The sequence below is a fragment of the Tyto alba genome, unplaced genomic scaffold (genome assembly GCF_018691265.1).
Source record: "Tyto alba isolate M040663 unplaced genomic scaffold, T.alba_DEE_v4.0 Super-Scaffold_39, whole genome shotgun sequence".
Lineage (NCBI taxonomy): Eukaryota > Metazoa > Chordata > Aves > Strigiformes > Tytonidae > Tyto > Tyto alba.
The window spans coordinates 7,280,895-7,295,335 of NW_024881314.1; the positions used below are offsets into that span (position 1 = coordinate 7,280,895).

Sequence of the window (14,441 nt, forward strand, 5' to 3'; positions counted from 1 at the left end):
ACGCAGCAAGAACTGGGCACCCGGCAGCGTAGAGATATAGATATATTTGGGGTGATGTTGCATATTTAAGACAACTTTACATAATGCTTCCGACACAGAGTTTTGGCGTCCTCCCCTGCAGCGAGGGCTGGACCTGCACAGCCCCTCTCACCCCACATCCCCAGAGCACCCCCAGAGGGAGTGTCCCCCCCACTCCATTTTACAACGCGCCGCTTGCAGCACCAACATCCTTAAACTGGGGAGACCGGGAGCACGAGCCCAGGCAGGCAGGGAAGCCCGGGGCTTCGGAGGATGGCACAAATCTTTGGAAGATGGCAAAACCCCGCCTAGCCCGGGCCCTGAGCCCCTGGCTGCTGCTGCCCCAGCCTCAGGCAGAGGGGTTGGGCCAGCCAGGCTCCAGCGTGTCCCCAGCAGCTCCCCGGCTATGTGGGGGCAATACCCCTGCCCGGGCTGCAGGCAAGATGTGAAGCGTCTTCCCGGGATGAAAACCAAACCCAGACTTCTCCACGGAGCGTTGGTCTTGGAGACAGGAATGGCGCAGGCAGTCCCCAAGCATGGGAGGATGAAGAGGCCCCGCTGCACCCCTTCCTTGGAGACGGCATCTCTTCCCTCCAGCCAAGGGGCGAGCAGAAACAGAGGAGAGCGGGTGGAGCCGGCTGGACCTTGTCTCGCCTCTTTGCTTTTTGGCCAGGGAAGCACAGCAGATCCCGAGAGCTTTCGCCGACACAGGAGAAAATAAAAGTTGGCCCAAGGAGCCGTGGCACAGGGCAGCCCTCTGGGCACAGCAAGCTGCTGTCTCACCCACAGCAGGACGTCAGCCCCGCGGATGGCGTTTTGGCAGGGGACCAGGGTGTCCCTTTGCTGAAGCGGAGACGGATGCAGCGGGGTCTACAGCGGCTTGTCAGACTGGAACCGCGAAGCGAGCGCTCCCCTGCTCGCCGTCACGCAACACGCACCTGCAGCTCCAAATATTTGGCACAGTCGGGCAGCTGCCTTGGAGGGGCAGGCAGCACCCCACAACCGACCCTGCCCGAGGGGCAGCAGGGTGCAGCTCCCCAGCAGCCCCCAGCAGGAAATGGGGAAACAGCAAAACAATAATAGTAATACTACTAATAAAAAAAAAAATAATGTGTAAACAACCCAGCACCCTGTCCTGTAGCACCAGGACACCCAAGAGAACAAGGTATGTTACAGTCTGAGGGGAGATGGAGACACAAGGACTTCCCGGCCAATGCGGGGTCTCGTCTCTATTGCACTTTGCATCATATATATTTCTATATATATATTTATAAAAATACAAACTAAAGGGCTGGGGTGGAGGGGATGAGATGCAAGCCCTGGGCCAGCAGCAGCTCGGTGCACGTGGCAGGCTTCCACCCATTCTGCTCCTGCCTGTCCCTAGAGTCCCTTGCCAGCCCTCCCAGGGGGGCAGCCAGCAGCACAGGGCCTAATCCTGCAGAGATCCAGCCTGGGGCTGGGCAGGGTGCTGAGTTGGTCCGGAGTCCGCCCATCCGCCAGCCTTCCCTCCCTCCCCCATCACCCCTTCCCGAGGCTCCAAGGCCTGAAGGAACAAGCGCACAGCTCTTCCCAGCCACCAGTGCTGTCTGTGCCCCTGCAGCAGCGGGTGCCCCGGCACGCTCTCCCGGGGGAGGTGGGCAAGACCGCCCTCGCACCTCCTCCTCCTCCGCTCAAAATATGCCACAGGAGGTGGTTTTCCCCCACCCGGAGGCTCCCGTTCTCTCTTCCTCAAGCGACTACGGTGCAAATGGCACGGGGTGATGTAGTCTGGAGACACCCCCCCCACGCCGGTGACGGAGGATGCTCCTCGCTCCCAAGGCCGCCGCCCCCCCGGCTGCTCCTGCTACCTCAGCCGCCCGTCAGGTTTGACGGGCCCCAGTTCTGATTTGGGGTCCGGGGAGAGGGAGCTCCAGGAGGTTTCCCTGCAGGTCTCCAGGGAGGTGCAGGCGGAGGGGCTGCCGATGCAGACATCCGCCACGGACCAGAAGGCGCCGATGGCACCGTCCGCCCAGTCCTCCAGCTCCTTGCCCGTCAGCTGAGCCTTCCGCACCGCTGCCTCCTCCGCCTCCTCGGAGCGCGGCAGGTTGAGGATCCCCCCCAGGCCCTGGAAGCTCTGCTCCATGTACTCGTTGCGAGGGGGCCCACCGTGCAGCCAGTTGCTGTCATCTGGGCAGGGAGAGAAGCGAGAGGGGATCAGCAGCGCAGCAACATTCCAGCACCCTGCCAGTCCCACTGCCACCCTCCCGGCGGGGCTCAGCACCCCGTCCCTTTGCAACCCGAGGTCTCCTCCAGCCTGAGGAGAGGGGTGCTGCTGTGGGATGGATCTAACTGACCTGCAAACAGGCCCTCAGCAGCGGCCCTGGCACCTGGTTTGAGGACTCACGTGGACAAGGGGACACCAGCTCCTGCCATCAGCTGCAGCTCCGAGAGGCCAGCACCAAGGGGAAGCACCTTGGACTGCCCACAGGGAGACCCTTCCATCCCGCCTCAAACTCCAGAGCACCCTCACCTTTCCTGAGAGGCTGCTTGCGGTTGAAAGTCTGGGGCACCACCAAGAACTGGTTTTCCCCCAGGGGCTCCCAGAACTGGAGGAGGCGGATGGTCCAGACGCCAGGGCGGAGGGGCCGATTGAGGGGGGGCTTGTACTGGGTGAACTCTGCCTCGGCATCCACCGTGATGTCGTAGGAGGCGGCGATGACGTAGGTGGGGTCTATCCACACCACCGTGGCCGTCAGGTTGGGACCCCGCGACCACTTCTGCATGGCCACCGGCTCATCAAAAGGCCCCATCAAGCCTCCAAAATTGCGGAAGAGTCTTTCCTTGGGGTCCCACTCCGTGCCCACCTGGAGGGACAGGAGGCACAAGCAGTGGGACGCTGGGCAGGAAGATGCTATCAGCTCAAGTTTTGCTTTTCACCTCCCCTAACCAGGGAAGGCATAAAACTCTGCAGCCCAAAGCAATGCACACCCCACTCTCCATGGCTTCTGCTGCCTGTCTGCACCGTGCCAGCACTAATCCAGCTGTGTGATGCCTCCTGCAGCTGCAGGCACTGGGCACCACAGCCTCAGCTCCCCTATGAAAGATCTGCAGGCCTTTTCCCCACTAATCAGCTCCACACCCCACACAGAAGCCAAACACCCAGACAAAGGTTTGTTCTCAGTCACAACAGTGGCACCATGTCCCTGTCCCCACAGCGTGCAGGTAGGGGAAAGGAGGAAGGGCAGCACGGTGTGGGAAAGCCAGGGAGGAAGGCGGGTGTCGTGAGGGAAACTTTCCCTATTTACCTCAAGGTTTTGTAAGCGGTTTGCCTGCCCTCCGTGACCTGCCAGCTTCAGAGCTCCTTGGGGCATCATCCACACCTCCAGAGACTCTGCCTGCCCGGTTGCCGAATTCTGCACTTCCTGCATCACGAGGTAACCCTGGAAACGGTCGTCATAGAAGTATAAGTGCACACTGGATGGGAAGCCCTGGGGTTCAAATCTGGAGAGAGAGGGAGAGACAAAGAGGTTGAACATCTGAGTATCAGCACCCTCCCAGCACAGGATGCAGGCCACCAGCCGGAGCCTGGATCAAGCCTGTAGCAAATACCCCACCTGCAGAGCTTGTCAGCCTTCGCTGATGGCGTGGAGGCAGCTTTGTGGAGCCCCAGCCTGGAGAAGGCTGTGTAGAAAGTGAGAGTGACATCACTGAGGCCACTGAGCCCATCAACGCGGTCGTAGACGTTCTCCCAGTATGCCTTCAGGGCCGGTGTGCTGGGAGGGTAGCTGCCGTAGAGATGCGTGTCCAGGATCTCCAGCACCTCCTGATTCACCGTCGACTCAAACTTGCGGGCAAAGAAGGTGGGTCTGGAGAGTTGCTGCAAGATAACAGGCATTTCTAAGTGCTGGCTGCACCTACTTTGCCCTCCCGGCTGAGTTGGGGCAGCTGGGAGGGAGACAGACTGGGAAGAAGCATGCTGGGACCCATCCTGCCCCCTCTGAGCGCACAGAAGCAGCAAAGCACAGCTGGCCTCTACATGGGATCCTCTGTGACAGGATCAGTGGGAGCATACGGTACGCTTACTGGTAATGCAGATGGGTTCCCATCTCTCCCACCACCTCCCCCTTCTTGTGCTCAGAAGCAGCCATGTATCATCCAGCTCTCTCACTGCAATCTCTATTCAGACAGGCCCCCGCCCTGCAGAGCCGCTGCAGAGCCCTGCACAACTTGCAGGATCAGGGCCTTGCACTGCTAGAAAATCCTGCTAACTTCTCTTTTCAGGGTTGGGTGTATCTGCCCCAAACATTTCTTGTTCAGTCTACATCCCTATGGACCGAAAGCATGGGAGACTTTGTCACAAGTCGTTTTGTCCTGACAAAGAGGATAGTGCTCTGAAGTGGTTTTACTGAAAAGTTATTTGCCCCAAGGGATAGGTCTGCAGGGAAAGAGCAGGAAATTTGAAAGTCTGGGAAGAGGAGCAACATTACAAGCAAAAGTCTGGCTGCTGGGCAGGACAGTCAGCATAATCCCACTGCCTGAGTGTTTACAGACATGTCTATGACGAGCCCTGTGGCGGCTGGGGAGCCCATCCTGCTCCCATCCCTTGTGGGGCTGGGATGAGGCCTGGCGGGGCATGCACAGCAGCTGGCATTGCACCTGGGGAGTGCACCCACAGGGGAGCTCGGGGAGGAGAGAGTCAGGGAGGAGGGGAGAGAGACGGGGAGGAGAAAGGAGGATCTTCACCTGTAGCCGGAGGAAGTCCTGGGGTTTGAAGTCATTTGGGGAGCACCCACACCAGTCGACTATGTGTTTATATTGGCACTTACAGCCCAGCTTCCGGTTCCAGTTGGTGACTCGGAGGTTGTTATCGACCAGTGTCTCACAGGCGTGACTGTTCTCCAGGACCGTGTGGAAGAAGGACTGTGCACAGCAGAGAAGGGACAGGACACCCAGTAGGGATGGAGAATGGGTGGTTAACGAAGACATGGCCTCCCCTCACTTACAGAGGAACAGGACAGATCTCAATAGCCCCTGAACAGAAACCTATTCCTGTTCCCAGCACAGAGCAACACGTATGGACCAGGCTGTGCACGCACACCGGTCCTTATCTGGCCCAGAGGGGCATCTGGACCTGAAACAGGGCTGGATATAAACATGACCCTTGGCCTGTCTGCCCCTCTCTCTGCTCTTTCATACCTGGGTCTGGACAAAGGGGAGGCACAAGGCTGCCTGAGCAGAACCAGCAATGCCCTTTGCAGCTACTCAGGGCAGGGATGAAGCAGGACAGGGATTCTAAGTATGGTGGGAAGAAAATCCAGCCCGTGCCCCGCAGCCAGCACTCACCTCGGCTGGCAGGAGTGTGTACGTGTAGAACTGGCGCAGCTGGGACACCAGCTGGTCGTCGGCATAGACCACGTACTCCACGAAGCTGCGTGTCAGCGAGAACCAGTCGGAGCCTCCATCCACCACGATGCCCTCAGGGATGTGGCGCTCACCCAGCCGCCACATGTGGGAGTCGCACTCGTGGAACAAGCGGTCCAGGCCCTGCTTCTTGATAAACCTGGGCACAGGGATGAGGATGAAGGCTTAGGTATGTCACCCACTTTGCCGGGCACAGCTGCACCCTGAACATCCCCTCCCGCCCCAACTGTGTCAGTTCTTTTTCAAAATCCCTCTTCTTTCTGTTTCTCCAGCTCAGCCCCAAGTTGCAATTACCTGGCGTTGTCTCGGCCATGAGACTTCAGGAAGTTCTTATCTCTGTATTTGGATAGGAACATCACCAACTCCTCATTGGTCCTGAGGTGCAAATTAGAAAGCATTAATGGCCCCTGGGGTAAAGCAGCCCAGTAAACATTCATACTGCAAGAGCCATCAGACACAAGAAGCCTAAAGCTGTTCAGAGAGTGCTGACTCAAACTCTTGTCACATCTCTGGGGAGACACAAACATGGCCTCTCTGCTGTCTGGCACCTCATCTGTGTGCAACATCCAGACAACAGGAAAAAACAGCCTCTGAGGTATTGGCTGGAGTCCTCTGCAGAGATGAGACCAGCCTGGCCCTGGAGCATCAGCAGCAGCACATGGGTGCAATCTCCAAGCCCATCTTCCCTTAGCTTCCTGCCCCTCCCAAGGCCGCTGCAGCATCACACAGCCCAAACACCTCCATCGTCCTCCCCTGCCCCAGAGCAAGGTCCTCACCTCGTGGGGTAGTCAGTGGCACTCAGGTTGATGAAGAAGTCCCAGGGCCACTCGGCCAGTTCCAACAGATCCTTCATGCTACGCAGGTACATCTTGAGCAGGCTGGCACCTCCCCAGATGGTCACCATGCGCCAGGGTGTCACACGGATGTTGGGGTAGTGCCGGGCCAGCTCCACTGCCTCGCGATGGAGGTAGTTGGAGCGCTGTCAAGGAACACAGCTCACGCTCAGCAGGGAGCTCGACTTCTCCAGGCCCTGCCCTCCTTGCCACCAGCCCAGGCTCAGCCCTTACAGCAGCCTCCATAGGGCAGGGAGCAGCAAGACAAGACTGCTCTGGGCAGCGGCGATAGATCCTGCTCCCCTGGGGCTGCAAAAATAGGGGTGGGAGGGTCGGAGCTCCACCAGCAGCAAGGACAAACTCTACCCAGCCAATTCCTCTGCTTGCCACCCACCTGCACCCCAGCTCTGCAACTCATCCCAGTGACCAATCTGGGCCCTGTTAGCACCCCTCCTCCCCTCACCCCCGCTGCATACCTTGTCGACGTGGATGTAGAAGAAGTGCTGCTGGTGGTACACAGCCTTGATGAGCCGCTTCAGCTGGCGAATGGCCCTGCCATGCACAACCAGCATGTAGGCAATGCGCACGGGCTTGCTGGGGGGCATCTGCTGCAGCCGGCTCTCGTCCCACTGGATGACAGGGCTGACCTTGCCTGAGCGGGGAGGGAGAGGGCTGTCAGCCACTGCCAGCTTTGGCACCCAGCACCCCAAGCTCCTGATAAACCAGGGAGACCTGAGCAAGGCAGGGGACAGCAGGGAAGAGCTCTGGCAAACCCGATCAGTGCAGCCCAAGCTGGCTGCAGTGCCAGGGCACGGTGGCACACACAGCCCCTTGCGTTAAATTGACAGGGCTGCACTGGGAAATTGGGGGGTGTTCTCCTGTGGCCTCTCAAATCAGAAAATGCAGCTGGGCCTGGCTCTGACCTCTGCCAGCACTGCAGGTCAGGATGAACAGCACAGCTTAAGGAGGCTGGCACAGCTTTGATTGGATTACAGAGGCAGCGGTAATCAGGAAATCAGTGACAGACTGAGGCTGCTTTTTGCCAGGTGGGACAGTTTGGCGCCACAAGGAAGGTGGCCCATGCACCCGACTGGGATATTCCCGATGCCCCGGCGAGACTGGGAGCACCCCAGCAGGACTCACCCGAGAGCTGGCAGTGGCGAGGTACAGACTGGGGCATGAGGCTGCCGGCCCGGTGCAGACACACCACGTTGGCGATCTCCTGTTGGCACTGCTTGCTGCTGGCCCGGGCCAGCGCCGAGAGGGCGTCTTTGCCCGTGATTTCGCACTTGGGGGTGAAGCTGTTCTCGGTGGGCTGGGGAGCCCCCTCCACGCTGCCTGTGTCTCCCTGCTGGAAGACGGCCAGCTGGGCCTCCCCGCGCAGCTCCGTCAGGTTCCTGCGGCTGGAGGAGTCCGGCGCGGCCGGCAGCCTCCATCCCAGTTTGTGTCTCACCGTGACGGCTCTCACCACCTTGGACACCAGCACCCCGGGGCTGTCCGGCCGTCCCCGCCATCGCCCGTGCTTTCGGCTGGCGCTGCCCCGGCGCCCGGCAGAGCTGTCTGAGTCCTTGGAGCCATCGCTGCTCTCGGGCAACCGGGCTTTTTTCTGCCGCTCCTGTTCCAGTTCCAGGTGGATGCAGAAGAGAGGACAGACAGCATTATCTCGGGCCTGCATCCCACCGGCTCTGCCCACATGCTTCCCAGAGCATCCCTATTCCCAGAGCCCGATGCTCCCAGTCCCCACAGAGCTCAGTGCTGCCAGGCACTCCGGGAGCAGTCACTGTGCAGCAAAGGACATTACACCATCCCTCTGCCACCTAAAATCCCAGGCTAAGACCCTTCAGCACCTCCCTGCACGGTCCTATGCCCTGCTCACAGGGACAGCTCCCTGTATGCCAGCAAGAGAGACCTCAATTTGCAGACCCTGTCATCAGTACCCCAGACACACAAAGAGGGTCTGGCTTGCTGCCTCTGGACTCACCACAACACTAAATGGCCAAGGTTGGTTGTGTCAACACCAGCCACGCTCTGGGGTCCTGCGTGGACAGGGGCATCCCCAGATGGTGGAGATAAGCACAGGGCTGCTCTGGCTGGCAGTGGTTATTTTACTGGGAGGCAAATGGAGCAGCTCTTCCCTGCCATGATCATGCTGTGAGACCAAGCCCAGCACATCTATCTGCGACCTGGGGTCCCAGGTGGCTGCAGCTGCGCTCTCTGGAGCTAAAAGCACTAGAGAGGCATTGAAAAAGGTTCTGCCTGCACTCCCTTCCCAGGGCCTGGCTCCCTTCTCGGAACTGGAGCAGTTGCTGCGATCGCCAGCTTCTCTAGAAATCCCTTTAACAAACCCTCCCGCTGAGCCAAGTGGATGTGTAAAGGGAGCAGTTAATTATGCTTCGTTACCTCTGCCAGGATGATGAGCAGAAACAAGTCAGCCTTGGGGAGAGCAGAGTTGGGAAGTTTGGATGCCTGAGAGCGCCACACTCGTGGGAAAGCGCTTTCCCAGCGAGTCATGCCCGCAGGGCCAGGGCCGTATGCCTCCTGCCCACCAGCCAGGCTGCCCAGGGCTATCACACAACACTCTCAAAACCCTGCCCTGCCCAGCCGCTGCGCTGTGCACCACGGGAGGCAGCAAGGTGCACTGGGGGCTGTTCCTGGGCAGCAACATCTTCCAAGGATGGGATGATGCTTCACAAGGACAGCAGGACCGAATCAGCCCCCTGCACAAGCCCCGCCGTGGGCATAGCTGCTGGGAAGATCACAGCTAGGAGAAACCATACCATGCAAAGGCTGGAAAGAAGATGCCAAGATCTGACAACTCCACAGTCCCTGAACTACTCATGTTGTGGTAGCACAGCCTGCAAACCATGGCTACCCAGGAAGGGGCCAAGCCACCACCTAACTCCCGAGGGGCTGGCGTCAGCGAGGATCAGCCGAGCCTCCTTCCACCCAGACAGGCGTCACAGGCGGCCCGAGACAGGCGGCAAACCGTTCATTAGTCACCACGCAGGACCATCTGTTCCCAGAGTTATAAACCTGTTTTCTCCACTGAGCATCACAGGAGCAGGGAGTCGGGAAGCGACAAGCAAGGAGCGAAGTCTCTTCCTGCAGGGACAGGGCTGAGCCTGTGGAAGAGACCCACCATCCCCGCTCACACCCTCTGCTCCCAACAAGCCTGACTCCAGGGACAGCCCCCGCGCGATGCCCACCCTCAGATACAGTCTTGCTCATCCTCCTGGAATGAGCCCTGTTCCCGGTTCACAAGCACACCCCGCTGCCTTCCTCGGTAGGGAAGTCATTAGAAGCATTGCCAGCCTCCCCGGAGCTGCCAGTTAACAAACTCAATGGCTTGTAATTACTGCACCACAGCAGAGTGATCCCTCCACCCCAGCCAGGCAGGGAACGACTCTGGCCACGTTGTTCTGTTGTATTTAGGACTCGTGCAGGGGACTTCTGGTAAGGCCCGCTGTCTCCCTCCTTCTGACACTCAGATGACTCCAGACACCAGCCAGAGGTCACTTCCCCCATCCTGCCTCCCCGACGTGACACTGCCATCTCCACACTGCCACAGAGCCATGGGTCAGGTGACCCACGGCTACACCCTATCCCCAGTGCAGGTCCAACTGCGCTCACATCTCCAAGGACTGCCACTGCAAGGAGCAGAGCTAAGAGCATCTGGTGTCCTGCAGGATTCCCCCTCTGGTCGACTGACTCTGGTGTTTGCCACATGCAAGTGCTCATCAGGCAAAAACAGCACCAAAATGTTTCAAAGTCACCAGAGGAATCCGGAGTCTTGATTGCCAATTGCAGAAGCAGAGCCTTAAACCTCACAATTAAAACGGCTGGAGACAGCCCTATAAAAACAAGCTCTTTGGGGGGAAAAATAAAACTCAAGGAATCTCAGCAAAGCTGGAAAAAAAAGATGTTCTGTAGGAAGCTTCTCTGGCAGCTGCAGCACATGGAGGACACCAACACACTGGCCCTAGAGAGGGTGCCACCTCCTGCCTGGGAGGAGGAAGATTGGAGGCAAAGTGAGGGAAGAGACGTGACTGGGCTAAGACACTTCTTGCAAGTGACAGATCCTCTTCTCCACCCACAAGGACACTCTGTGGTTTGCTTTTTCCTGGTGCCAGCTCCACTGCGGACCAAGCACCCCAGGAAGCTCATACACTCGCTCAGGAGCTGTTGGTGTCACCACAACAGAGGCAGGATTGCTGCGGTCCCTCAGGTCCCACCTTTGTGTGCAGACAGGCTCCCGCTGTCTGCAGCGCAGATGCGGTCAGTGAAGGGCTAGGTACCGATGGGATTTCCTCTCCTATCAGTCACTCTGGACAGGGATTGTGGGGTTTGATCCCAGTGGAAAAAGACAATTTGGCTTCCTGGAGGTAAGAAACTCAGTGTTGACCTGGAGGGATGGAGATTGATCCAGCTTCTGCTGGTCTGCAGGCCACAACACATCTGCTTGGTGAATAAAGGGAGCCTGCAGGACCCTGAAATCGGGCTTGCAAAGAGAAGCGACATGATCCAAGCTGCACAGCCTTCTCAAGGAGGGTTGGGCTGGAGGCTCTGACGTGGTTGAAGCCCTCTACAGGGCAGCGAGCAGTCGGTGCTGCTGGGGCAAGATGTGTTTACAACCTGCTCCAGTGAAGGGCAAAGATCCTCCCTCAGCCTCTGCTCAGCTCATACCAGGGAACCACTGGTCACAGAGCCTGCCAAGCAGGGGAAGCTCTTCCCCTCTCTATGAAGAGAAGGAAACCATCAGGCTTTGAAGAACTGAGCAGGACAGAGAAAGGGGCTGCCATCAGCTGAGATCAGAGCAGCCCTTTTGGGAACACCCGGGCAGTGCGGAAGGCTGCCAGCCCGGGGCAGAGGGCTGCAGCGCAGGGTCCGAGCGCCGCAGCTGCCCAGCCGAAGGTGCTGGTCTGCAGGGGAAGGTGAGCTACCCTGACTCCAAATGCTCCATGGTGTTTACAGGACTCAAGTCTCATTTTTGCTCTATACAGCAAGTCACAGCCTGTTCATGGTGGGGACGAGTCAGGTAGAGCTGTATCCATTAGTGGGAAGGAGCCATTTACTCTGGCAATTAAGATATCCCAAGGTTCCCCAAATCCTTCCATGCCTGCAAGGTCAGGCTCTCCTGAGAGGGTTCCTCCAGCTTTACCAGAAATGCCCCAGGGGAACAGTGGCTCCTCCAGGTCTGGCCAAAATCAGAAGCTGCAGAGGGCAAAGAAACATTGCCATTTTATAAGAAATAAAAGTTAATTGGACTTTTCTCAGCTTGCTAATGGGTTTGGGCTGTCTGTAAAGCGCAGGATAGTTCTTGCCTTCTCCAAAGAGTACTGTCTGTTCCCAAACCCTGGAGTCAGGGCTGCTGGTGGCAAACCATCACCTCTCCAGGAGAGGGGACCCATGGCTAAACCTGTCAGATACACAGCTCAAGTCTGGAAAGATAAACGGGGAAACCAGGCAATGACTGAGGCAGAACAAGTCAACCTGGGAGGCTGCGCACGGTGGGAGCAGAGAAAAGCAGACAAGCAGTGCAGGATGGTGCTGAGGGAAGGGGAAGACAACCGGTGAAGTGATTTGATCAAGGTCAAGGGAAAGGGGCAGTCAGGCACTCCCAGCTGCCAGATCGGTCTGCTCTCATGCTCCCAGTACCTCCAGATCACACGCAACTTCGTGTCCCCTCTCCTTACCGTATTTATTCCCTGGTTCTGTTTGGGTGGTGGGCACACGGCAGCACGTGCAGGTGCTCGTGGCCATTCCCAATGGCCCAACAGGCCTGGGGCTGAGAATTAATCTGCTGAGTGAGCAGTCGCCTTAGAGACCTTCCCTCGTGCAAGGGGCTGCCCAATTGCCCTTCACACCTCTTTGCTCTCAGCGAAAGCTTTCTAGTCCTGTGAAAAGACTTACTGACCACAGGGTCACCCTCCACACCAGGGATAGGGAGGAAAAGCTCTGAGCCCTCCAGAGATCCCCACCTCTCACCTCACGGTCACTGGTTTTGCTCTGCCACAGCTCCCACACTCACCCCGTGCCTAGTCCTAGCTCTTGCTGCACACTGTCCCTGTCCAAACCTGGCTTCACCATTGCCCTGGGGCTTGTCAGCAGCCCAGAGAGCATCTCTATAGCTCCTGGAACACGGGGTTTCTGCCCAAGATAAGGGACTCCGGTGCCACTCAGACATTTGCCAAGGAAGCCTGTACAGGGACTCTCAGCCCTTCCCCAATGCTCTTGGAGAAACCAGTTTCAGCCACTGGTCCACCCAGATGCAGCAGGCCTGGACGTGGTCCAGGCAGCTCACAACAAATAAATAAATTAAAATAAGCAAGCCCGAGGTCACAAGCTTTGTTTGAAGGTGGCAGCAACGTGCTCCAGAGGCCTGGGTCCTCCTTGATACCTGCTCTGTGTCTGACCTTGGACAAACACCTTCGCCAGCCTGTGCCTCAGTTTCCCCATACATAAAAAAGAGGTGACAACTTTTGCCTTTGCAGTGTTCTGGTAGAAAGACAGCACGTGACTGCAAAAGCTCTTTGCACCCTCACATTTCACAGGGATATCCTTGACCGGACCAACTAAACAGGAGCTACCACAAACTTCCTGAGCTGCTGTGCATGCTCTCCCTAGTACTCCAAATTATTGTTAAGTTTTCGTATTTTCTGGTTCAGGTGTCACCAACTCTGGCTTTCCACAGCATCTCCCAAACTGCAGAGAAGCATGAGACCCCGGTCATGCCTCCCTCACTCCTCACGCCATGCCAGACCCCAGCCGACACGCCCTGGGTGGCACAGTCCCCTTCCCCGGTGCCAGGACCCCACATTGCTGCAGCTGGAGCCCCCTCACAAACCACGGCCCCACTGCCCACCCCACCGCCCCCCTCCCCCCAGCAGCCTGGGGCCTGCAGGACCCCCACCCACCCCAGGGACCCCACCCTGGGACCGGGCCCACTCAGACACCCCGGGGAGGGGGGGTAGTGGGGGGGTGGGCATACCCTTCGTGTCCCCTCCCAGCTGTAGAGCAAGGGGACACACCAGCCCCTCCAGGATCTCCCCCCACCCCAAGGGCCCCCCCCCTCCTCACGCACCACCTTTCTATGACCCCCCAGGCCCTCGACCCACCTCAAGCCCCCCATGGCCCCCCTCAGCCCCTTCCCCGCCGCCCTCAGCCCCCTCGGCAGGCCCCGAGCCACCGGCCCGGCCTCCCCCGCGCCGCACCTCGGCCGGTCCCTCCTCGTCGAGGCCGGCGGAGGTCCAGAGGACGAGCCCCTGGAGCAGGAGGATGGCGAGGGCCGTGGCCACGGCCAGCCGGTAGCGCCGGGCCAGCTTCCGCGCCCGCCCGCTGGCCACCATCGTCACGGCCGCTCCGCCGCGGCAGGGCGCGCGCAGCCTCCCGCGCGCACGCGCCGGCGGGGCCCGGGGGGGGCGGGGCTGGGGGCGGGGCGGGGCGGGGGGCGGGAACGGGGGTGGGTGGGTGCGCGTGTGCGTGGGGGGGGGTGTGTGCACCAGAGTGGGCGTGGGCGTGCCTGAGTGTGGGGTGCGTGTGTGCGCGTGTGGGGTGGGTGCGTGCACATGTGTGTGTGTGCGTGTGTGCACCAGAGTGGGCGTGGGCGTGCCTGAGTGTGGGGTGCGTGTGTGCGCGCGTGGGGTGGGTGCGTGCACAGGTGTGTGTGTGCGTGTGTGCACCAGAGTGGGCGTGGGCGTGCCTGAGTGTGGGGTGCGTGTGTGCGCGTGTGGGGTGGGTGCGTGCACATGTGTGTGTGTGCGTGTGTGCACCAGAGTGGGCGTGGGCGTGCCTGAGTGTGGGGTGTGTGTGTGCGCGCGTGGGGTGGGTGCGTGCACAGGTATGTGTGTGCGTGTGTGCACCAGAGTGGGCGTGGGCGTGCCTGAGTGTGGGGTGCGTGTGTGCGCGCGTGGGGTGGGTGCGTGCACAGGTGTGTGTGTGCGTGTGTGCACCAGAGTGGGCGTGTGCGTGCATGCGTGCACTGGGCTGTGCGTATGTGCACCGGGGGTGTGTGTGTGCGCGTGTGTGTGTGTGTGCGTGTGCGTGTGTGTGCACCGGGGAGTGCGTGTGTGCGTGGAGGGGGGGGTGTGCATGTTGGGGTGTATGTGGGTGTGTGTGTGCACGTGTTTGTGGGTACGTGTGTGTGGGTACATGTGTTTGGGTGTGTGCACGTGGGTGTGTGCACATGCATGT

The 14,441-nt window shown here is 59.3% G+C and overlaps 1 protein-coding gene across 1 annotated transcript; it reads right to left on the reverse strand.

Moving 5' to 3' along the window:
- Positions 1 to 29: 29 nt before the first annotated feature.
- On the reverse strand, positions 30 to 13,657 carry XYLT2 (xylosyltransferase 2). The gene is made up of 11 exons (XM_042802678.1): positions 13,463 to 13,657; positions 7,395 to 7,866; positions 6,728 to 6,903; positions 6,195 to 6,397; positions 5,713 to 5,793; positions 5,341 to 5,557; positions 4,741 to 4,917; positions 3,612 to 3,874; positions 3,303 to 3,498; positions 2,528 to 2,861; positions 30 to 2,184 (listed from the first exon to the last, which is right to left on the reverse strand). Exons 1-11 carry the CDS (start codon positions 13,595 to 13,597, stop codon positions 1,862 to 1,864), a joined length of 2,577 nt encoding a protein of 858 aa, XP_042658612.1. The 5' UTR covers positions 13,598 to 13,657; the 3' UTR covers positions 30 to 1,861.
- Between the last annotated feature and the right edge of the window lie 784 nt (positions 13,658 to 14,441).

Excerpts from the sequence above, each read along its gene's own strand:
- XYLT2 (XM_042802678.1), bottom strand. The coding sequence starts at position 13,597 with ATGGTGGCCAGCGGGCGGGCGCGGAAGCTGGCCCGGCGCTACCGGCTG. Across the intron at positions 6,904-7,394 it reads TCGCCACTGCCAGCTCTCGG|GCAAGGTCAGCCCTGTCATC; the intron begins GTGAGTCCTGCT and ends CTCCCCGCTCAG. Across the intron at positions 5,794-6,194 it reads GCCACTGACTACCCCACGAG|GACCAATGAGGAGTTGGTGA; the intron begins GTGAGGACCTTG and ends TTTGCACCTCAG.